Here is a 25673-nt window from a genome sequence, read left to right as displayed (position 1 = left end):
TAACCTTAAAACCTTCACCTTATGCCTGTTGAGGCAAAAGACACAAAAAACTTTTTTCTGTGATATTTTTCGAATATTTTCGATTTGTATAATATATAATATCATGCTGTCATAATATACAAGTTTTCTCAGGATCTTTTTCCGATCATTACTTTTAGATATATGAGCGCCTAAAGTTTTAATTTTTGGGACACATCATTTCAAATTCGGTAAGAGATAAATTTATGAAATTTTGAGGATTAATATTTTTCATGGTATTGTTCATTGAATAAGAGAAAAATTTACTGTAAGATTATACATTTTTGAGAAAGTTATTCAATTTACCAAAAATGACCAAAAATAATTCAACTAAAAGTTATTTTTGGTAAATTGAATAACTTTCTCAAAAAATTATATTTTCAGTGAATCTTTGCTTTCTTCAATGAACAATAATAACATGAAGAATTCATCCTAAAATTTCATGAATTTATCTCTTACCTAATTTGAAATGATCTGTCCCAAAACTTAAACTTGAAACCTAATGATTGAACAAAATCCTGAGAAAACTTGTTTATTGATATCTTGATAGTATACAAATTAAGAAACTTTGAAAATATCACCAGTGGAAAGTTTGCTTAACCTTTTGCACAGCCTTAACCCAAGTACTGGATTCACCATTTCTGATGTCTCCCTTAAGTGGCTGATTCTCTAGGTTGTTGCGTCACCAATAAGATAATTAATAATATTCATCATCAATACCAAGTTCCAATTGATGTGTTTGCAAATACCAACTTTCGCATCCAATCTAGCAATTAATGCTTAAACAAATAATATCAATTATGTACAATTATAATAATATTGAAAAGTATTTTCGTTTAGTCTATATTGTGATTGTCAAGTTGTCATTCAGATTGCTGGTGCAGTTCATTATACATTGGACATCACTAAAAATCAATTGTATTTGCTGTTTCTACCTTCAGGCCTTACCAACCTTTTCGAAATAACTGAAATTAAATTAAAGTTTTAGATGTTCTACATTTAAATTTATTAGAGGAAGCTCCTACCTAATAATATTGACTCTTTAAGCTCTTTCTTATACTGTAGAACTTGCTAATTTTCTGCAAATAATTACTATTTAATGTTGATTGAGTGATGTCTAATGCTTCAAATTCACAATCTGTCCTTATTATCAAGAGCATGAATGAATTTCGATTCTCCCCCATCATCATGTCAGAAAAATAGAAAATCGTGAATTGGAAATTTAATGAGATTGTACTGATTCAAATTCAAATTCCATATTATTATTTTTTCAATTTGCATTTGAATTCGTATCAAGGCTCATAAATTCTCATAACCTGGTTCATTCAATCAAATCCTGTTATTTTATCACTTGTTGAACTGCGCTAGCATCTTCCATTGTAATGTTCTAATAAATGTGCTACTAATATACTCAATAAAACTCTGGTGTTAAACATTCTCTTATAAACACACATCAATTTCTATATCATGATCAATCATCAATGGATAAATATCAATACATTCACAATTGCAAATAATCAAGACATACATACAAGTGCTATAACATTAACAACACTTTCACAGAGATCGAAGAGCAAACAGAGAGAAAATCTACAACAGAACAAAGAAAGAAAGAGCTGGATCATCGATCGGACAGGATAGAAATAACTCAAGTCACAGAAGATAAACAGTTGCAGATTTCACATGACAACCGGGAAGAAGATCAAGATGAAGCGATAATCACTCAACCATGTGATGAAGTGGAGCAAGTTCAAACAAAAGAGGAAGAAGAAGTGGTGATAGTTGATAAAATTGTCAGAAATAGGGATATAGAAATTAAAAAATCCACAACAGAGGAAGATTATTTGGAAAAAATTAAAAGCGTTGAAAAGAAATGTAGGATTGGAACGTCAAATTCTAGTGAAGAAGTCTTGAATGAAAACATCTCTGAATTTCTTAATGTTGTTGAAACCAGCCAAAAGAAAATATTGCCCATTCAAATTCCGTTTCAATCCAGAGAAACTGTTGCTGAAAGCAAGTTGACAATGTTAGGTGAGACATCATCTATTGGAGAGCAGGGCAATATTGCCATAGTTCCCAACATAGCAGCGGAACACCACATTGTAGTTAGTGAAGAGGTATTGGATAAACAAAAAGAGGTCAAACATATTGAGGAAGCAAAAGCTTCAACGAAAATTGATTCTATTGAACCTTTCATAGTAGAGCAACCACTGACTAATTTGTCTGCTACTCAATTTAGCACTGTTGAACAACCATCATCAAGAGATGTAATGACTTCTCTTGTTCAAAGCCAAGGATTACAAATTTCTGAAACTTTTGCTGGTGATTCCCTTTCAGAGAGTCAGACAGTTATGAATAAACCTGATAAAGCAAAAATCTCAGTTGTCTCACTAAAGGCAACATCTATAACAATGACCCAGCCTTCTATGAAGGAAGAAGAATATGAAAGTGGAAGTCTGCCTATTCAGTTACAAGCAAATGAGAATTTTGTACCCAAAGAGGGTATTGAAATTACTGAGGTCACTCAAGCTTATACAGAGTCGAAATTGGGGAGATTTATGAAGCCCACTCCAGTAAACTCTCAACTAAATATACTGGAATCCCAGCCAATAGAAGTCACTGAGGTTTTTAGTGAGTTGAAACCAACCAAATATTTTCCTGAACTCATTGTGGCTACAGAAGTAGCAACAAAAACCATCTCAATTGGATCAAAAGCAGCAACTACTCAAGAAATGCAGTTGCCTGAGAAAGAGTGCACCTATACTCCTGACAAGCTACCTATTAGTCAATTGGCTCAAATACAAATATTACCTGAGGACTCATTACAAGTTACTCAAGCTGAAGTGAGAGAACAAGAGAATCAATTGATTTCAATGAAACAACCTATACTGGCTGCGGCTGAAGCAAGAATTTCTACATCTGAAGCTGTTCTTGTATCATCTATAGAAGCTCAACAGAAGGTAAAACCTCTAAACATAGATTTGGACTCTGTCAAGTCTATTGACATTATAGTTAATGAGAACTTGAGCATCATTGCTACAGAAACAAATTTAGGAGAAGTTGAAGAATCTCTCCCAAATCCTGAAAGGCCTGATGTGAAATCACCTTCTCCTTCATTGTTTTGTCTTGAAGTTAGTGATAAAATGGAAAACTCAGTTTTTGAGAGTGAATTAGCTTTAGTACCAAAGACTAAACCAACTAAATGCAAAGCAAATGAAGCACTACCTGAAATTGAATCACTAACAGTGGAAGAAATTTCATTGTTAGATGCACTGGAAGATTTTGAAGGAAAACTGAAGTACACAACTGAACAGGCACATTCTTCATTCCAAACTTTTGAAGCAAGTCAAAGTTCTGAAGTATTCACACAGACCAGTGAGGATCATCTTGATATTAAAATTCCAGAAATGAATACAATCAAAACCAATTTTAATTTGCAGAAAAGCTTGAAAATTCATGAAACCCAATGTAATGAGAAAGAAGGTGACCAAAAAGTTTCACCAAAGCCTGAAACACATAGAAGTACAGTTCGAACAACTCATACATTACAGTCTGCTCTCATTAAAGAAACTGTTCCTGAAGGTACTACCAAAAATATAGTCAATACTTTGCCAGGAGAGACCTCTTTTGCTGAAGTGGAACATATAAAATTGAATGAAATTATAGTACAAGAAGATCTACCTGTTGATTCTCTAGGGCCACAATCAGATTTTGTCAAACCTGTTCATGAGCTTGTTCAGGTGGGCTTGATTGAGAAAGAAGGCATATCAGTGACAGAAATATTTGCAGATGACAGAGAAGGTGAACAGACTGAGAGTTTGAAATTGCCAGAATATTGTGTTAAAAGTTCTATACTTCCTTATTCAGTGGCTTTGCAAACAAATGCAGATGTTCAAAAGTCATTAGGTGAATATAGAAAAGATAACCTACAATTTCAAACTGCATCAGTTACTCACTCTACAAAGAAAAGTTTAACTGTAACAGAAACCATTTCAGATGAGAAAGGTCTTGAAGTACCCGCTTTCAGACTCCCTGAACAGAAATTAGCCAATGTGGAATTGGATAAGGTTGAGTTGAGTGGTATTTCAGTGCAAGAAATGGTACCAATTGAAAAAGAAGAAAGCTTACTCATTTCAGAAAAAGCTCCTGGTTTCTTTGCTGGGAAAGGAATTTCAGGTCAGCTCACAGCTATGACCAGTGAGGTGATGACTCATATGCAAACTTGCGATTTAGAAAATGATATTCCACAGAAGAGAAACGCAAATCCCACAACAATTCCTCTCGAGGAGCTTATTGTAACTGAAACTAATATACCAGGCACTGAGTCTGCTCTTTCTGACACAATGCTAGACATGAAATTTGCTCTTTTGAAAGTTGATGAGAGAGAAAGTCTGTCAGTGATTGAGATTACTCTACAAGATAATGAAAAGGAACTGCCTGAGAGAGATACAGTTGGAGAGCAAGCAGCAGTCGTGGAATTTGAAGGCATCAGAGTTGCTGAGAACACTATAACTTCAACCAGTGAAGAATTGAACGAATTGTCATGTCAATTACCACTGAAAGATACAATAAGAGCAATAATGAAGCAAGAAATCACCCAGTGTGTAGCAGAGTCATTGGAACAGACAATTGGGGAAGTTGAATCAGATATTCCCTCTTTTATCAAACCAGACCAGAAAACGGCATTCTGCAATCTGAACAAAGAAACAGATGCAGTTCAAATAATTGAAGTCACTCTTTCAGATTCTACCAAATTGCTTGATACACAGCAACCTATAAAAAATGCTACTGCTATCAAGAAATTATCTGGGCAGAATCTATTAGCATTAGTTGAGAAAACTGAAATTAGCTCAGCTACAGGTAAAGTACCAGATTTGAAGCCAGATTATAAAGCTGCCTCAGTTATTCAAACATCATTGGAAGGAATAATTATTGATGAAAATACTACAGTAGACCAAGAGAAATGTTTGATAGAAGAAGGTTTACCAGAAGCAAAAATAGCAATGACTTCAGTGACTGCTCCTCAAAAAATTTCATCAGTTCTGATAGTTACTCCACAAGACAAAGAAGAAGACTTGTCCAATATTCAGACACCTAATCTAGCTGCAGCTGTCTCCAAAATCATATCCAAAGAAGCAGCTGAGATGAGCGAGGTCATTGTTGGAAATACATTCACTGAATTACAAGATGACAGCATTCCAAATTTAGTGAATGCAACAGCAGAACAGATACCATTCACAAGCTTGCAACATAGTGAAATCTCATCAATTGAAAGTACAAAGAAGATTGAGGATCTTTTATTACCACAATCAAAAACTGCAGAAGTGGTTGTTGAAGAAGGTAAACCAATATCTATAACCCAAGTCATACCGCAGGATCAAACTGAAAATCTTATTAAGGACTTCAAAAACCCCAAAGTACATGCTTCAGAAAATTTCACTACAAAACACATTGCCAAGAAAACAGAAGTAATAGCTGCAGGTAGTGTAAGTGAAATTGTGGTTGATAAACCAAACTGGGCTAAGGCCAATTTAGATCAACCACTTCATCAAAGTGCATTAACATCAGAAGTGTTTGTGAGAGAGAAAGAGTCATCATTCCAGTCAGCTCATGCACCAGATTCACATTTTGCTGACTTATTATTAGAAGAGCAGCTATCAAGCATTGTAATATCTGAATTAAATGCAGCAGAAACAGAATCTCATCTGGACTTGGATATTATACCACCTTCAAAAATTGCAACTATTGATATTTCTGGCCAGAAAGTAGTTCAAAAAACTGAAACCATATCAGGTGATGTAGTGGACTACTTCCCAGATTTTGAATTCTCTCCTGTCTCAGCCAGTCAGTCACACTTTTCTCATGAAGGAGTTGTTTCATCCGAGGCAACAGTTCAGGAAAAAGAAGGAATATTCAGTGAAACCAAGCCAATACCTGTTAATGCCAATTTAGAATTTATCAAAAGGAACAATGAAATCTCAATTTCTGAAATTCTAGTTGTAGACAAAGAAGACATTTACTCACCTGTTCTACTACCAGAAGAGAAAACTGCTACAAAATCAATCACCCCTCAAGAGCTTCCTCAAACTATGTTAATACTTCCAATAGAGAATATTGATAACTTTGTGAGTGAAACTGCAAAGACAACTCAAGCCAAGGAATTACATGGCACTTTTGACAGTCTAGAAACACACATTGCAACTATAGCAGAGCACGAATCAACATTAAAAACCTTCAAAGCACCAGACACAAAAACAGCACATCTAACATATGAAACTTTAAATAAAGGTTTTACTGTTTCAGAAACAACACTCCATGATAAAGAAGAAGAGTTCCAGCAAAATCAAGCAGTTAAATTTCATGCGAAAGAAAAAATATTTTTAAAAGAGGCTGCATCATCATCTGAAATTCCAGTTGAGCATAGTATAGCACAATTTGAAAGACAATCACCAGAGAAAGTAAATGCTATTGTTGAACAAATTCCACATCAATCACTTATGTCTTCAGAAATAATTCCTGTGGAGCTTGCAGATCCATACAGATGTATTCCAAAGCCTTCTGTTAAAGTAGCAGGAATTAATTTAGAAGAAGGGAGACAGGCATCATCTGTAGAAGTTATCAATACTGGATATGCAGAGATTGATCTTCCACAATCAAATATGCCAGTAGGTAAACATGCTTTCCAATCACTCATAACTGGTCATAAAGTGGCTGAGAGTAGTATGACTATCACTGAATCAAATCTTGATAAATTGGTAGATATGAAGGATGATGTTGAAAAAGCAATAGTTACACAAGTACCATTCCAAAATGTCATCACTTCTGAAGTAATACCCAGAGAGAAAGAAGACTATTTTACTACATCTCAAATAAAAGAACAAACCGTCAAGTTAACATTTGAAGAAGGACAAAGCATCAGTGTCACACAATTTGCTAGTGAGAGTAGAGAGGAATCATTGCCTGAGTTGAAAAAGGTTGAGGGGAAATTAGCTGAAGTGAAATTAACTGTCCAAGAAGCTGCTCAAACAACTGTAATAATGCCAGATATCAGTATTGGCAAACTTGATGAATTTACAGCTAATGAAGCTAAAGCAAAACAAAGTCAGAATTTAATGGAAGGCATTATATCAACAGAGCAGCAAATATCTGAGAAGGAGGATGATCTAAAATATCTGGAGAAGAACTTTGTTATTGCTAAACAGACCATAGATCAAGTGAAACCACTGATTGTCACAGATACTATTGCCGAAGAAAAAGAGCATTCTCTTCAAATAAAATCAAGGCCAGAAAATCAAAAAGCTCAACCATCAATAAGTGGCTGTGCAGTAGCAATCAAGTCTGAGTATGTTGCAAATGATACACTTAGTGATTTTGTTTCACCCAATACTGATAAAGTGTCAGCAATAAAATCCACTCTACCATTCAGTAGCATTATTGGCTCCGAATCTTTAGTTTCAGAATGTGAATCAATATTAAAACCAGAAAAAATACCTGAAGCTAGAACTGCAAAGTCCAATTACAAGACTGAAGAATGTGTAACTATCTCAGAAGTAACTTTGGGAGACAAAGAGTCTGCACTAAGTCCAGGTACCTTGACATCAGGAAAAGCTGTTTCTACTTCATTAACAGAAAGTCACAAAATAGCATCTCAATCTGAAGTAATGTCCCACAGTGGGGTAGACAGATTGGACAAATTTGATGTAAACACAGTTACCGCATTGTCAATCTGTGAAAATCATCAAAATAGTATTTTTGTGACACAAAATATAATTCAAGAAGGAGAACAAGAATTTCAAGGCAAGTTCATCCCCACTTATGAACAGATAAATGTAACATTGGAAGAAGGGAGAAAAGTTCAAACAGTGAATGAGGTGATTATTGATCAGAAAGAAGGGGATCTAGAGATAATTATGATACCAGAAAACAGGAAGGCCAATCAGACTCTAACTGAACTTGGGAAGGTTGCTGAAACTACAGAGAATGTAATTTCTATGTCTGTTAGCAACATAAAAATTGGAGAAATATCTAAAAACTCAATTGCAAATATTGAATTGAGTCCATTTGAAAGTTTAACACAAACCCAGCCAATTGTGCAAGAGATTGAGGATACTTTCCAGACCACCAATGGAATTAATTTTAGAACTGTCTCTGTTACAATGGATGAAGATGAAGGTTTAACAATTACAGAGGTCAATTTAGATGAATCTGAAACTCCCCTAGTTCTTGAAGAGCAAAAATCATTCAAAGCTAAATCGAATGTTTCAGGGAGAGAGGTTGTATCACAAACTGAAATCATAGCCCAATTTGGTTTACCAAACTTGAATATTGAGAAACCTCTACAAGGTCAAGCAAAGCCAACAGTCATTCCTTTTGAAAGCTTGGAGCAAGCAGAATCCACTATTCAAGAGCAAGAGATTCTGTTGAGGAAAAAATCATTGGATGAATCTTCCAAAGCTGACATATCATTTGAAGAAGGAAAAGGTATAAGTATTATTGAAATCATAACAGAGATGAAAGAAGATGAACTCCAGCCAATGGTTATTCCAACAGAACAGAAAGCTATAGCTGATTTCAAAGCTCATCAAGTTGCTCAAACAACTGAAATTTGTTCAGAATCTTCTACAGGTGTTGTGCAAAGTGTTGAAAATGAAAAAGCCAATGTTAAAGTCTCTCAAACTACATTTACAAGTTTACAGCAATTTGAAGCAAATGTTGAAGAACCCGAATCAAAACTTACTTCTCTCAAGCTGGGGGAGAAAACTGCCAATATTTTATTTGAAGAGGGGAAAAGCATAAATGTTATACAGGTTGAGGTAGGCGATAAAGAAGACAAATTCATTCAATCAACTAAATTCAAAGAGAGAAAAGCAGATTCTTCTATTGTAGGAAAGCAATCAATCCAACAATCTGAAGTGCACAGTAAATTTGAATTGGGATCTCTCCAACCTGAAAACTTTGATATTGCAGAAGCAAAATTAATTCATGATGTCAAGCACAGTGTAGTTGTAACAGAGAGACATGCTGAGGAACATGAAAAATCATTTGAAGGAGAATTCAAGCCAAGTAGTACAAATGTTGTTGTTGAATTTGAGCAAAGTAAGAGTTTAACTGTTTTGGAAACATTAATGAAAGAGGAAGCAGTTCAGCTCGTACCAGATCAGTCTCCTAAAAAGTGTAGTGCTAGACCTGATATTGAAATTCGAGAAGGACTTCAGCAGAGTGAAGTAATAGCTCAATCATTAATTCAGAATTTTGCTAGTCCAGAACAACTTGATGCACTTGCACAAGTAACAGCCACTTGTGATGCTCTTGAAAGTGTCATTCAAACCCAGACTCAAACTTCTGAAATGGAGGCTCCTCTAGAGGAAATTAACAAGCCAAAAACTGGTACTGCAACTCCTATAAAATATTTTAGTAAAGGAATTTCTATTGAGGAGAATATTGTGGGCTACAAAGAAAGTCCTATTTCAGCTCAGGTGACACCTTCCATGCAAATTGCAACACCTCATATGATAAGCCAGCAGCCAATTGAACAGACACAAATGTTTGTTCAAGAAGTTTTTTCAGATCAGATTAAATTGGATGAGAGAGAAAAAGAAAGTATCATAATGGAGCCAATACCTTTTGAGGTTTACCAAGTTTCAGAAACACTGCCTGATGAGATTGAGAGCCCATTGAAGTTGACCTCAAAACCAGAACAGAAATCAAGTGAAGTGAAAATACTGGAATTGAGAGGACTAACAACATCAGAAGTTATAGTCCAAGAGGATTACACAGCTCTATCTCAGGAGGATGTATTCAGAGAGAAAGCTCTGTCTAATGTTATAAAGCAGGAAGTTGCACAGAAAAGTGAGGTGATCTCTAGTGATTCACTATCACTCTTGGAACCAGAACTACAAAAGACAACTTTGGCCAAGGAAAGCCTTGTTCCTGACAAACACCTTGGAGTCACAATATCATCTGTAGAACTGATGGATAAAGAATCAGACTTACCTATAAAAAAGTCACCAGTTAAGAAAAAAGTATCATTCCTGTTGGAAGAACAACAACCCAAATTGATGATCATGGAAATTCAACCTCTAGAAAGTGAGAGTAAGTATACCATTGCAGTGAGTACAGTCATTTTTTACTATTTTTATAAGCTTCCTATCCAGCTTTCTCCATGAAGTGATCATTTCGTAGCATGTACATTTCCTATATTATATAGCAATTATTGCAGTAACAGATATGAAGCTGAGTGTACAATGGTAAGTATCAGAATAAAGATGTAAATAATCACTGCAACTGTATAAAAAACTAAAAATCCTGATGAGCGGATATGTGAAACATGCATGCCTTCATTTTCCTGAGCAAGGAAATTTCCAATGTAAATAGAAGACGAATGTTGTTGATAACACTGATGAAAAGGAGCAAATTTTCACTTTTAAAATGAAACACATCACTCTTGTCACATGTATTCCCATAAGTAAAAAACGTATTTTCAGGAGAAAAAGTTTAACATTTTATTAATTCTGTGAAATATGAATTGATAGACCAAATATATTATTATTTACTTACTATCATATTGAAGCCTATTTGATTATTATCTCTTGAATGGGATTCATTCTATGCTTCTAGAAATGGTTATAAGAGCATTATTCCTATTATATTTGAAGATAGATTTAGAACACCTGATATTTTGCATCCAATGCTCAATTAATAATTTGAACACATTGATGACTAAGTACACACATATTCATTGTGTCACAATGAATAAACTTATGAAGTTCCATATGTGCAGACACATTGATCTATTTCACACACACACACACACACACACAGCACACACACACACACACACACACACACACACACACACACACACACACACACACACACACACACACACACACACACACACACACACACAAACACACACATCCACACACAGTTTATGTTATGAAAATATTGAAATGAAATTCTAGTACAATAGTGTAATAATAATAATTACAACATAATTACGTTTCAGGGGATATGGAAGACAGAGAACACAAAAGACAACATGTGGAAGCAAAGGCCAACATTGTCAAAGACACAAAAACAACAATAACATTTGCAAAACCCATAAGGCAAGACAAAGATGAACAGCAACAGACAGAACAAATACATAAGGAAGAACGAGAGGTACAAACTGATACACCAACACAAAAAACTCTATCCTATATAGACAAAAGTGAAGAAGAAGAAGAGAACAAGGATAAACCAACTGTAAAAGAACTACCAGAAGCACCAGTAAAAGAAATTAATGAAATACCCAAATTACCTGAAGAAGAGAAACCAGTAATTGAGGAAGTTCCAGATGAAATGACAACCACAGAAATCCAGACTGTAGTGACAAAGGATGACAAGGGAAGGAAGAAGATTGTCAAGAAGAAAGTTATCAAGACTATTAAGCAAGGTGTTGAACATGTTACTGAAGAAACGCCCACTGAAGGAGTGATCACAGATGAACAGTGCACAACATCGCCCGAAATAGAATCTGTAGTACCAGACATTGTCAAAGAAGATCTTGATCAAGTTACAATAACTGAAGTAGAGACAATTTCACCTGATGACAAAGGTGTGAAGAAAGTGGTCAAGAAGAAACTCATCAAAAAGGTCAAGGGTGGAAAAGAAGAAGTAACTGTCCTACAAGAGGATAAACCAACTGTTGAAGAACTACCAGAAGCACTAGTTGAAGAGACCAAAGAAATACCCACACACACACACACACACACACACACACACACACACACACACACACACACACACACACACACACACACACACACACACACACACACACACACACACACACACACACACACACACACACACACACACACACACACACACACACACACACACACACACACACACACACACACACACACACACACACACACACACACACACACACACACACACACACACACACACACACACACACACACACACACACACACACACACACACACACACACACACACACACACACACACACACACACACACACACACACACACACACACACACACACACACACACACACACACACACACACACACACACACACACACACACACACACACACACACACACACACACACACACACACACACACACACACACACACACACACACACACACACACACACACACACACACACACACACACACACACACACACACACACACACACACACACACACACACACACACACACACACACACACACACACACACACACACACACACACACACACACACACACACACACACACACACACACACACACACACACACACACACACACACACACACACACACACACACACACACACACACACACACACACACACACACACACACACACACACACACACACACACACACACACACACACACACACACACACACACACACACACACACACACACACACACACACACACACACACACACACACACACACACACACACACACACACACACACACACACACACACACACACACACACACACACACACACACACACACACACACACACACACACACACACACACACACACACACACACACACACACACACACACACACACACACACACACACACACACACACACACACACACACACACACACACACACACACACACACACACACACACACACACACACACACACACACACACACACACACACACACACACACACACACACACACACACACACACACACACACACACACACACACACACACACACACACACACACACACACACACACACACACACACACACACACACACACACACACACACACACACACACACACACACACACACACACACACACACACACACACACACACACACACACACACACACACACACACACACACACACACACACACACACACACACACACACACACACACACACACACACACACACACACACACACACACACACACACACACACACACACACACACACACACACACACACACACACACACACACACACACACACACACACACACACACACACACACACACACACACACACACACACACACACACACACACACACACACACACACACACACACACACCACACTCATCAAGAAGGTGAAGGGTGGAAAAGAAGAAGTAACTGTCCTACAAGAGGATAAACCAACTGTGAAGAACTACCAGAAGCACCAGTTGAAGAGACCAAAGAAATACCCAAATTACTGAAGAAGAGAAACCAGTAATTGAGGAAGTTCCAGATGAAATGACAACCACAGAAATCCAGACTGTAGTGACAAAGGATGACAAGGGAAGGAAGAAGATTGTCAAGAAAAAAGTGGTCAAGACTATCAAGCAAGGGGTTGAACAGGTTACTGAAGAAACACCCACTGAAGGAGTGATCACAGATGAACAGTGCACAACATTGCCCGAAATAGAATCTGTAGTACCAGACATTGTCAAAGAAGATCTTGATCAAGTTACAATAACTGAAGTAGAGTCAATTGTACCTGATGACAAAGGTGTGAAGAAGGTGGTCAAGAAGAAACTCATCAAAAAGGTCAAGGGTGGAAAAGAAGAAGTAACTGTCCTACAAGAGGATAAACCAACTGTTGAAGAACTACCAGAAGCACTAGTTGAAGAGACCAAAGAAATACCCAAATTACCTGAAGAAGAGAAACCAGTTATTGAGGAAGTTCCAGATGAAATGACAACCACAGAAATCCAGACTGTAGTGACAAAGGATGACAAGGGAAGGAAGAAGATTGTCAAGAAAAAAGTGGTCAAGACTATCAAGCAAGGGGTTGAACAGGTTACTGAAGAAACACCCACTGAAGTGATCACTGATGAACAGTGCACAACAATGCCCGAAATAGAATCTGTAGTACCAGACATTGTCAAAGAAGATCTTGATCAAGTTACAATAACTGAAGTAGAGTCAATTGTACCTGATGACAAAGGTGTGAAGAAGGTGGTCAAGAAGAAACTCATCAAGAAGGTGAAGGGTGGAAAAGAAGAAGTAACTGTCCTACAAGAGGATAAACCAACTGTTGAAGAACTACCAGAAGCACCAGTAGAAGAGACGAAAGAAATACCCAAATTACCTGAAGAAGAGAAACCAGTAATTGAGGAAGTTCCAGATGAAATGACAACCACAGAAATCCAGACTGTAGTGACAAAGGATGACAAGGGAAGGAAGAAGATTGTCAAGAAAAAAGTGGTCAAGACTATCAAGCAAGGGGTTGAACAGGTTACTGAAGAAACACCCACTGAAGGAGTGATCACTGATGAACAGTGCACAACATTGCCCGAAATAGAATCTGTAGTACCAGACATTGTCAAAGATGATCTTGATCAAGTTACAATAACTGAAGTAGAGACAATTGTACCTGATGACAAAGGTGTGAAGAAGGTGGTCAAGAAGAAACTCATCAAGAAGGTGAAGGGTGGAAAAGAAGAAGTAACTGTCCTACAAGAGGATAAACCAACTGTAGAAGAACTACCAGAAGCACCAGTAGAAGAGACGAAAGAAATACCCGGTGGAAAAGAAGAAGTAACTGTCCTACAAGAGGATAAACCAACTGTCGAAGAACTACCAGAAGCACCAGTTGAAGAGACCAAAGAAATACCCAAATTACCTGAAGAAGAGAAACCAGTAATTGAGGAAGTTCCAGATGAAATGACAACCACAGAAATCCAGACTGTAGTGACAAAGGATGACAACGGGAAGAAGAAGGTTGTCAAGAAAAAAGTGGTCAAGACTATCAAGCAAGGGGTTGAACAGGTTACTGAAGAAACACCCACTGAAGGAGTGATCACTGATGAACAGTGCACAACATTGCCCGAAATAGAATCTGTAGTACCAGACATTGTCAAAGATGATCTTGATCAAGTTACAATAACTGAAGTAGAGAAGGTGTGAAGAAGGTGGTCAAGAAGAAACTCATCAAGAAGGTGAAGGGTGGAAAAGAAGAAGTAACTGTCCTACAAGAGGATAAACCAACTGTTGAAGAACTACCAGAAGCACCAGTAGAAGAGACGAAAGAAATACCCAAATTACCTGAAGAAGAGAAACCAGTAATTGAGGAAGTTCCAGATGAAATGACAACCACAGAAATCCAGACTGTAGTGACAAAGGATGACAAGGGAAGGAAGAAGATTGTCAAGAAAAAAGTGGTCAAGACTATCAAGCAAGGTGTTGAACAGGTTACTGAAGAAACACCCACTGAAGGAGTGATCACTGATGAACAGTGCACAACATTGCCCGAAATAGAATCTGTAGTACCAGACATTGTCAAAGATGATCTTGATCAAGTTACAATAACTGAAGTAGAGACAATTGTACCTGATGACAAAGGTGTGAAGAAGGTGGTCAAGAAGAAACTCATCAAGAAGGTGAAGGGTGGAAAAGAAGAAGTAACTGTCCTACAAGAGGATAAACCAACTGTTGAAGAACTACCAGAAGCACCAGTTGAAGAGACCAAAGAAATACCCAAATTACCTGAAGAAGAGAAACCAATAATTGAGGAAGTTCCAGATGAAATGACAACCACAGAAATCCAGACTGTAGTGACAAAGGATGACAAGGGAAGGAAGAAGATTGTCAAGAAAAAAGTGGTCAAGACTATCAAGCAAGGTGTTGAACAGGTTACTGAAGAAACACCTTCTGAAGGAGTCATCACTGATGAACAGTGCACAACATTGCCCGAAATAGAATCTGTAGTACCAGACATTGTCAAAGAAGATCTTGATCAAGTTACAATAACTGAAGTAGAGACAATTGTACCTGATGACAAGGTGTGAAGAAGGTGGTTAAGAAGAAACTCATCAAGAAGGTAAAGGGTGGAAAAGAAGAAGTAACTGTCCTAAAAGAGGATAAACCAACTGTTGAAGAACAACCTGAAGCACCAGTTGAAGAGACCAAAGAAATACCCAATTACCTGAAGAAGAGAAACCAGTATTGAGGAAGTTCCAGATGAAATGATAACCACAGAAATCCAGACTGTAGTGACAAATGATGATAAGGGAAGGAAGAAGATTGTCAAGAAAAAAGTGGTCAAGACTATCAAGCAAGGGGTTGAACAGGTTACTGAAGAAACACCCACTGAAGGAGTGATCACAGATGAACAGTGCACAACATTGCCCGAAATAGAATCTGTAGTACCAGACATTGTCAAAGGAGATGTAGATCAAGTTACAATAACTGAAGTAGAGTCAATTGTACCTGATGACAAAGGTGTGAAGAAGGTGGTCAAGAAGAAACTCATCAAGAAGGTAAAGGGTGGAAAAGAAGAAGTAACTGTCCTACAAGAGGATAAACCAACTGTTGAAGAACTACCAGAAGCACCAGTTGAAGAGACCAAAGAAATACCCAAATTACCTGAAGAAGAGAAACCAATAATTGAGGAAGTTCCAGATGAAATGATAACCACAGAAATCCAGACTGTAGTGACAAAGGATGACAAGGGAAGGAAGAGGATTGTCAAGAAAAAAGTGGTCAAGACTATCAAGCAAGGGGTTGAACAGGTTACTGAAGAAACACCCACTGAAGGAGTGATCACTGATGAACAGTGCACAACATTGCCGAAATAGAATCTGTAGTACCAGACATTGTCAAAGAAGATCTTGATCAAGTTACAATAACTGAAGTAGAGACAATTGTACCTGATGACAAAGGTGTGAAGAAGGTGGTCAAGAAGAAACTCATCAAGAAGGTCAAGGGTGGAAAAGAAGAAGTAACTGTCCTAAAAGAGGATAAACCAACTGTAGAGGAACTACCAGAAGCACCAGTAGAAGAGACAAAAGAAATACCCAATTACCTGAAGAAGAGAAACCAGTAATTGAGGAAGTTCCAGATGAAATGACAACCACAGAAATCCAGACTGTAGTGACAAAGGATGACAACGGGAAGAAGAAGGTTGTCAAGAAAAAAGTGGTCAAGACCATCAAGCAAGGTGTTGAACAGGTTACTGAAGAAACACCCACTGAAGGAGTGATCACTGATGAACAGTACACAACATTGTCCGAAATAGAATCTGTAGTACCAGACATTGTCAAAGAAGATCTTGATCAAGTTACAATAACTGAAGTAGAGACAATTGTACCTGATGACAAAGGTGTGAAGAAGGTGGTCAAGAAGAAACTCATCAAGAAGGTGAAGGGTGGAAAAGAAGAAGTAACTGTCCTAAAAGAGGATAAACCAACTGTTGAAGAACTACCAGAAGCACCAGTTGAAGAGACCAAAGAAATACCCAAATTACCTGAAGAAGAGAAACCAGTAATTGAGGAAGTTCCAGATGAAATGACAACCACAGAAATCCAGACTGTAGTGACAAAGGATGACAAGGGAAGGAAGAAGATTGTCAAGAAAAAAGTGGTCAAGACTATCAAGCAAGGTGTTGAACAGGTTACTGAAGAAACACCTTCTGAAGGAGTCATCACTGATGAACAGTGCACAACATTGCCCGAAATAGAATCTGTAGTACCAGACATTGTCAAAGAAGATCTTGATCAAGTTACAATAACTGAAGTAGAGACAATTGTACCTGATGACAAGGTGTGAAGAAGGTGGTCAAGAAGAAACTCATCAAGAAGGTGAAGGGTGGAAAAGAAGAAGTAACTGTCCTACAAGAGGATAAACCAACTGTTGAAGAACTACCAGAAGCACCAGTTGAAGAGACCAAAGAAATACCCAATTACCTGAAGAAGAGAAACCAGTTATTGAGGAAGTTCCAGATGAAATGACAACCACAGAAATCCAGACTGTAGTGACAAAGGATGACAAGGGAAGAAGAAGATTGTCAAGAAAAAAGTGGTCAAGACTATCAAGCAAGGGGTTGAACAGGTTACTGAAGAAACACCCACTGAAGGAGTGATCACTGATGAACAGTGCACAACATTGCCCGAAATAGAATCTGTAGTACCAGACATTGTCAAAGAAGATCTTGATCAAGTTACAATAACTGAAGTAGAGACAATTGTACCTGATGACAAAGGTGTGAAGAAGGTGGTTAAGAAGAAACTCATCAAGAAGGTGAAGGGTGGAAAAGAAGAAGTAACTGTCCTACAAGAGGATAAACCAACTGTTGAAGAACAACCTGAAGCACCAGTTGAAGAGACCAAAGAAATACCCAAATTACCTGAAGAAGAGAAACCAGTAATTGAGGAAGTTCCAGATGAAATGACAACCACAGAAATCCAGACTGTAGTGACAAATGATGATAAGGGAAGGAAGAAGATTGCTTTAAAACTTCCAGTGGAAAATGATTCACACATTGAAGAAGTAATAGATGAATTGACAACCGGAGATGTACTTTCATTTGAGACAGAAGATGACAAGAATGTGTTACAAGAGGAGAAACTCACAGTTGAGGATATTTTGGATAGTCCATTACTACCAGAAAATGAGATTTCTGAGTTACCTTCTAATCAAAGTGATGTTTCTCCCATTTCCCCTGATACTGAGCTTCTTGGTATCAAAAAGAAGAAGAAAGTCACTTTTTCCAATGTTAATGAAACCAGGGTCATTGAAGAAACAGTACATGATGATGAACCTCCTAAACCGAAAATCAGCAAGCCCAAGAAAACACTTGTGAAACCTTCTGACATTGTTGAATTCCTTCCTGTAATGGAAACAGTTGCTGTTTATGATGAATTTGGAAACGATGCACTAGAAGGGGATGATGTTGGTAGCTTGCTACATGATATCTTGAAGAAGGTTAAATCTCCAATCATACCTGAATCTCGTGAAATCGATCTTGGCTCACTTGAGCTTGGTAGTGTACATCCAAAGAAGAAGAAGAAGAAACCAGATAGCAGTGCCAAACTAGAATCCAATCTCACACAACACTCTACTCAGCCTGAACAGAGTTCAGCTCCTGCTCCTGTTACAACAGAACATCATGTTTCTGAGAACACAGGTATATATACAAAACCTTATATCAACTTCTTACAAATGATTCACATAATCTGTTTATTCTACATTAGCTCTAAAACAATCCACTTGATATCATCCCACTACATTATGCTCCACATTAATACAATACATAATTGCATTCTCATAAATTTTATTTACTCCTTACATTCTAGCTAAAAGCACAAGGTAAGTTATTTTCTCATGATTATCTAACATGGCTTAAATGTCAATACAATAATGAATTTTCATGCTTATCGATTAGCCTATTCTTGCATTTTAATTTTTCCCTTTTTGATTTTTTTTCTTGCTCCCAATTACCTTAAAAACACAATTTTTCAAGTTAGATTTTAAGATCTCCTAGGTGCGGACCCCCCTTTTCAATACCACTCACTAGAACATTGCATTCTAGTACCTTATATCTTTACAAAAACAGCTCTGAGTACGAGGAAACTATTCATAACATATCTTGCCCAGATTTGTAAGATAGGCAAACAATATTAAGTTTATAGAATAAACATGCTTTCATCCTTGGTAAAAACGAATTCTGACACAATTCAACAAAATGAAAGCTAACAAAATCACTAATGAATGACTAGCTATCTCAAACTATCACTTCAATTTGTGTTTTCATAAACTTCTGCCAAAATAGAGGTTCGGTTTCCTAAAATTCTTACATAATTACTTCTATCTTCTTAAAATTTGGGTTGCATCTGTGTGAAATACCTGTTACTACCAGGTAAAATGCCATAGTACATCTGATGGGTGATTCAAATAAAACATAATTCTAGAAACCCACATCATTTGCAAAATCTCGATTTGAGGACAATGAAACTAGTGATGATGGTTAAAAATTCGGTGTTTTCCGAAATACAATGAGCATTTCAGGTGTACCTGGAAATCTACATTTGATAGGGTGGTCTACCTGGTCTCAGGTTGTAGAGCACAAAATTACACCCAGGGGGATTTTGATTTGTACAGTTCAATGGTGACAATCAGAAGATATTATTGATAAAAACTGAAATTCATCAAAATCTTTTTTCTTTAAAATCGTACTCAATTTGAAAAAAAAACAGTAACTCAGTACTCAATGAAGATAGAGAGCTCTTGATGATCCCATTCTATTCAAAAATGTATCATAGAAAAGGCGAGAGAAAATTTTCCTGTCCAATGGCTGAATCAGCTGAAAACTTGAAAACAAACAAAAAATACAAGCTTTTGGGGCACTCTGTATTTAGCACAAGAAAATTTTGCATGAAAAAATTTGTTCTGGACTTCTCTCATCAGTCCAAACAATGTATTAAAAAATCAGAACTACAATATATTTTGCAAGTGCCAATGTGTATAATGACTGGTCTATTAGTGAAGTTGGCTTTTTAATGATTTGGTTTATGCTTGGTTATTCAAATATGCATGGTATGATCATAGTGTGTCCATTGCACACAGCAACAAAAAAACGTATGCAGTTGGAGGGAGAATCCTTCGCCAGGTTCTAATTGCTGCAATGAACACAGACGTTCATCTTTGTGTGTATGTCTGCTCAAATCTTCATGCCGACTTTTGATTTTCCTCTGTATGTCTACGTTCGTCTGTCTGTTGCTGTGTGCATTGGCCTCTAGTGTTAGGTACATTAGGACAATTTATCAATATTCTTTTTTCGAAACAGCTTTTTTCACTAAGAATAAATTGACTTTATAAATGCTACTACTGTAGAGAATGTATCATCAAGTATGATCATAGTCAGCTTCTATTTAAATGGAAATCAATATCTATTTTGTAGCAAAAGCTACTAAGTTTATTTTCAGTTTTTTTGTTTGGCTTAACTGTACAACTTCAAATGACAAATTTATATTATATTTTTCTATCTAATAATCACTTGTCTGAATTATTTTTAAAAAGTATTATCAATTCATAGAAATCCAGTGTTGGTATTCATATTTGAATGTGTATAACAGTAGTAGAACTAATTCATCAACCTAGAATTATTTGTTGAGTGACAAGTTAAGAAGTTCCAGACACACAATAAGCTTCGGTTGACGTGTGAGGTTCCTCGAACCTTTGGATCTTGAATCCGTCCCTTCAAACATAAACATAAGAAGTTCCAAATTTAATATGGGTTTTTCAAGCTGAGTGTGACCTAGATTGTTGAGGAAAACTATTGTGAGGGTACTCCAATTAATCTATTTATCGAATTTTGGGTTTATTCTTCTACGTATGAGTGTAACGGATCAGTGGGAAAATCTATGTTTTCAAATATGAATAGGCTTAACTCTCATTGAAAAATGTAGATTGGCTACTCTCATATTATAAAGGTCAGAAAAAGCAGATTGAAAGTTAGAAGGCCTCTGAGCATTGTACAACTAATTTTTCTAATCTGAAAAATTATTCTGAGCTTTCTCTCATAATATAGGATAATAGGTTCTCAGGTAGAACTGGTGTGCTTTATGTGCATAATAAACACTCTTGTTCAACGTGATGAATGGAGTGTATTGAGAACTGTTTACAAGTTCTACAACATGTATCACTCATTTACATCACTTACACCTGAAATATTTCTTCGAGAATGCATTTTTCATGCATAATGCATTTATGGTTTTTGTCTCTTTTATCCCAGGAACTGTATTTTCAAGACATACCTACCATTGAAAGTTCTCTATTTCCAATTTCTTTAACATTCATGATAGTGATTGTCATAAGTTTCGATAAGTAAATTTTTGAAGTACTTAATTTAAAATATATATAGATAGGGGCTGGAAATCAGTATAATATTGCATAAAAAAGATGAATTTATTCATTTGAAATGGAGTAATTCTAGTGTCAGAAACAAGATAGCCTGAATTCCTACAGAATTTTCATATTGACAAGTATTCCCAAACAATCATGAGTTCTATAAAAATAATATATTACTGAAATACAAGCTTTCATTAATCATGAGTATAGCCCTAAGATTCCTTACAAACGTGAACATCATTTATTCAACATTAAATGGAAGCACTGGTTTTGAATACCACTTTGTTTGTAAAAATATAGTTTTTGAAATCCTACCAGTGAAAAACATAACTGTGATTATATAGATCAATCACTTCCAAAAATCTTGAGTTGATTCAATTTCCAACTATCAACTTTATTGCATTCCCTTAAGATTTAAAGATACTATTGAAACCAGTAATTGATCAAAGTAGAAATGTCAGTGAGGTAAGTGGAGAACAAACAACACAACTAACACAATTAACATTTGTTGGAACAAATAGGGAAAACATCCACTCAAATATGTTCACAGAGTCATTACTTTTCCAGATGGAACAACAGCACAACAACACAAACCACCACAGGCAGACACATCATCTACACTACAGACTGAACACATAACACAAAATACAGACATGAACAGAACACAACTGGTTCTTGATAGAACAGAATACATAGAGAAAAATTACAAGGATGAGATATTGGATCTACCAGAAGAAAAGAAGCCAGTGAATGAAGAATTACCAGATGAATCGTCTACTACAGAGATACATACAATAATAACAAAGGATGATGAAGTTACAATAACCGATATGGAGAAAAAAGAACCTGATGAAGATGTTGTTAAGAAAGTAGTCATGAAGAAACTCATCAAGAAGGTCAAGGGTGGAAAAGGAGAAATAACTGTCCTACAAGAGGATAAACCAACTGTTGGAGAACTACCAGAAGCACCAGTTGAAGAGACCAAAGAAATACCCAAATTACCTCAAGAAGAGAAACCAGTAATTGAGGAAGTTCCAGATGAAATGACAACCACAGAAATCCAGACTGTAGTGACAAAGGATGACAAGGGAAGGAAGAAGATTGTCAAGAAGAAAGTTATCAAGACTATTAAGCAAGGTGTTGAACAGGTTACTGAAGAAACACCCACTGAAGTGATCACTGATGAACAGTGCACAACAATGCCCGAAATAGAATCTTTAGTACCAGACATTGTCAAAGATGATCTTGATCAAGTTACAATAACTGAAGTAGAGACAATTGTACCAGATGACAAAGGTGTGAAGAAGGTGGTCAAGAAGAAACTCATCAAGAAGGTGAAGGGTGGAAAAGAAGAAGTAACTGTCCTACAAGAGGATAAACCAACTGTAGAAGAACTACCAGAAGCACCAGTAGAAGAGACGAAAGAAATACCCAAATTACCTGAAGAAGAGAAACCAGTAATTGAGGAAGTTCCAGATGAAATGACAACCACAGAAATCCAGACTGTAGTGACAAAGGATGACAACGGGAAGAAGAAGGTTGTCAAGAAAAAAGTGGTCAAGACTATCAAGCAAGGAGTTGAACAGGTTACTGAAGAAATACCCACTGAAGGAGTGATCACTGATGAACAGTGCACAACATTGCCCGAAATAGAATCTGTAGTACCAGACATTGTCAAAGATGATCTTGATCAAGTTACAATAACTGAAGTAGAGACAATTGTACCTGATGACAAAGGTGTGAAGAAAGTGGTCAAGAAGAAACTCATCAAGAAGGTGAAGGATGGAAAAGAAGAAGTAACTGTCCTACAAGATGATAAAACAATTGTAGAAGAACAACCTGAAGCTCCAATTGGAGAAACCAGAGAAATACCCAAATTATCAGAAGAAGAGAAACCAGTAATTGAAGAAGTTCCAGATGATATGACAACCACAGAAATCCAGACTGTAGTGACAAAGGATGACAAGGGAAGGAAGAAGATTGTCAAGAAGAAAGTTATCAAGACTATTAAGCAAGGTGTTGAACAGGTTACTGAAGAAACACCACTGAAGGAGTGATCACTGATGAACAGTGCACAACAATGCCCGAAATAGAATCTGTAGTACCAGACATTGTCAAAGATGATCTTGATCAAGTTACAATAACTGAAGTAGAGACAATTGTACCTGATGACAAGGTGTGAAGAAGGTGGTCAAGAAGAAACTCATCAAAAAGGTCAAGGGTGGAAAAGAAGAAGTAACTGTCCTACAAGAGGATAAACCAACTGTAGAAGAACTACCAGAAGCACCAGTTGAAGAGACCAAAGAAATTCCCGAATTACCTGAAGAAGAGAACCAATAATTGAGGAAGTTCCAGATGAAATGACAACCACAGAAATCCAGACTGTAGTGACAAAGGATGACAAGGGAAGGAAGAAGATTGTCAAGAAAAAAGTGGTCAAGACTATCAAGCAAGGTGTTGAACAGGTTACTGAAGAAACACCCACTGAAGGAGTGATCACAGATGAACAGTGCACAACATTGCCCGAAATAGAACCGGTAGTACCAGACATTGTCAAAGAAGATGTAGATCAAGTTACAATAACTGAAGTAGAGACAATTGTACCTGATGACAAAGGTGTGAAGAAGGTGGTCAAGAAGAAACTCATCAAAAAGGTCAAGGGTGGAAAAGAAGAAGTAACTGTCTTACAAGAGGATAAACCAACTGTTAAAGAACTACCAGAAGCACCAGTAGAAGAAACCAAAGAAATTCCCAAATTACCTGAAGAAGTAAAACCAATAATTGAGGAAGTTCCAGATGAAATGACAACCACAGAAATCCAGACTGTAGTGACAAAGGATGACAAGGGAAGGAAGAAGATTGTCAAGAAAAAAGTGGTCAAGACTATCAAGCAAGGGGTTGAACAGGTTACTGAAGAAACACCCACTGAAGGAGTGATCACTGATGAACAGTGCACAACATTGCCTGAAATTGAATCTGTAGTACCAGATATTGTCAAAGATGATCTTGATCAAGTTACAATAACCGAAGTAGAGACAATTGTACCTGATGACAAAGGTGAGAAGAAAGTGGTCAAGAAGAAAGTCATCAAGACGATTAAGGATGGAAAAGAAGAAGTAACTGTCCTACAAGATGATAAACCTATTGTAGAAGAACAACCTGAAGCTCCAATTGGAGAGACCAAAGAAATACCCAACTTATCTGAAGAAGAGAAACCAGTAATTGAGGAAGTTCCAGATGAAATGACAACCACAGAAATCCAGACTGTAGTTACAAAGGATGACAATGGAAAGAAGAAAATTGTCAAGAAGAAAGTTGTCAAGACTATCAAGCAAGGCGTTGAGCAGGTCACTGAAGAAACACCCACTGAAGGAGTGATCACTGATGAACAGTGCACAACATTGCCTGAAATTGAATCTGTAGTACCAGACATTGTCAAAGATGAGCTTGATCAAGTTACATTAACTGAAGTAGAGACAATTGTACCAGATGACAAAGGTGTGAAGAAGGTGGTCAAGAAGAAACTCATCAAAAAGGTCAAAGGTGGAAAAGAAGAAGTAACTGTCCTACAAGAGGATCAACCACCTGTAGAAGAACTACCAGAAGCACCAGTTGAAGAGACCAAAGAAATACCCAAATTACCTGAAGAAGAGAAACCAGTTATTGAGGAAGTTCCAGATGAAATGACAACCACAGAAATCCAGACTGTAGTGACAAAGGATGACAAGGGAAGGAAGAAGATTGTCAAGAAGAAAGTTATCAAGACTATTAAGCAAGGTGTTGAACAGGTTACTGAAGAAACACCCACTGAAGGAGTGATCACTGATGAACAGTGCACAACATTGCCCGAAATAGAATCTGTAGTACCAGACATTGTCAAAGAAGATCTTGATCAAGTTACAATAACTGAAGTAGAGACAATTGTACCTGATGACAAAGGTGTGAAGAAGGTGGTCAAGAAGAAGTCATCAAGACGATTAAGGATG

General features: G+C 37.0%; 1 protein-coding gene across 1 annotated transcript in view; it reads left to right on the top strand.

The window, feature by feature from the left end:
• The window catches only part of LOC111045387 (titin-like), a 309506-nt gene that overhangs the window by 196006 nt on the left and 87827 nt on the right, over positions 1-25673 (top strand). Inside the window, 11 exon segments of the mRNA XM_039431466.1 lie at positions 1582-10110; positions 11027-11759; positions 13248-14577; positions 14671-14958; positions 14961-15844; positions 15992-16627; positions 16815-17601; positions 17833-18172; positions 18287-18964; positions 22255-23740; positions 24014-25673. Coding sequence (XP_039287400.1) covers positions 1582-10110; positions 11027-11759; positions 13248-14577; positions 14671-14958; positions 14961-15844; positions 15992-16627; positions 16815-17601; positions 17833-18172; positions 18287-18964; positions 22255-23740; positions 24014-25673 — 17351 coding nt within the window.

This window comes from Nilaparvata lugens, chromosome 6 (assembly GCF_014356525.2).
Source record: "Nilaparvata lugens isolate BPH chromosome 6, ASM1435652v1, whole genome shotgun sequence".
NCBI classification, from domain to species: Eukaryota; Metazoa; Arthropoda; class Insecta; order Hemiptera; family Delphacidae; genus Nilaparvata; species Nilaparvata lugens.
This window is presented reverse-complemented; position numbering and strand designations above follow the sequence as displayed.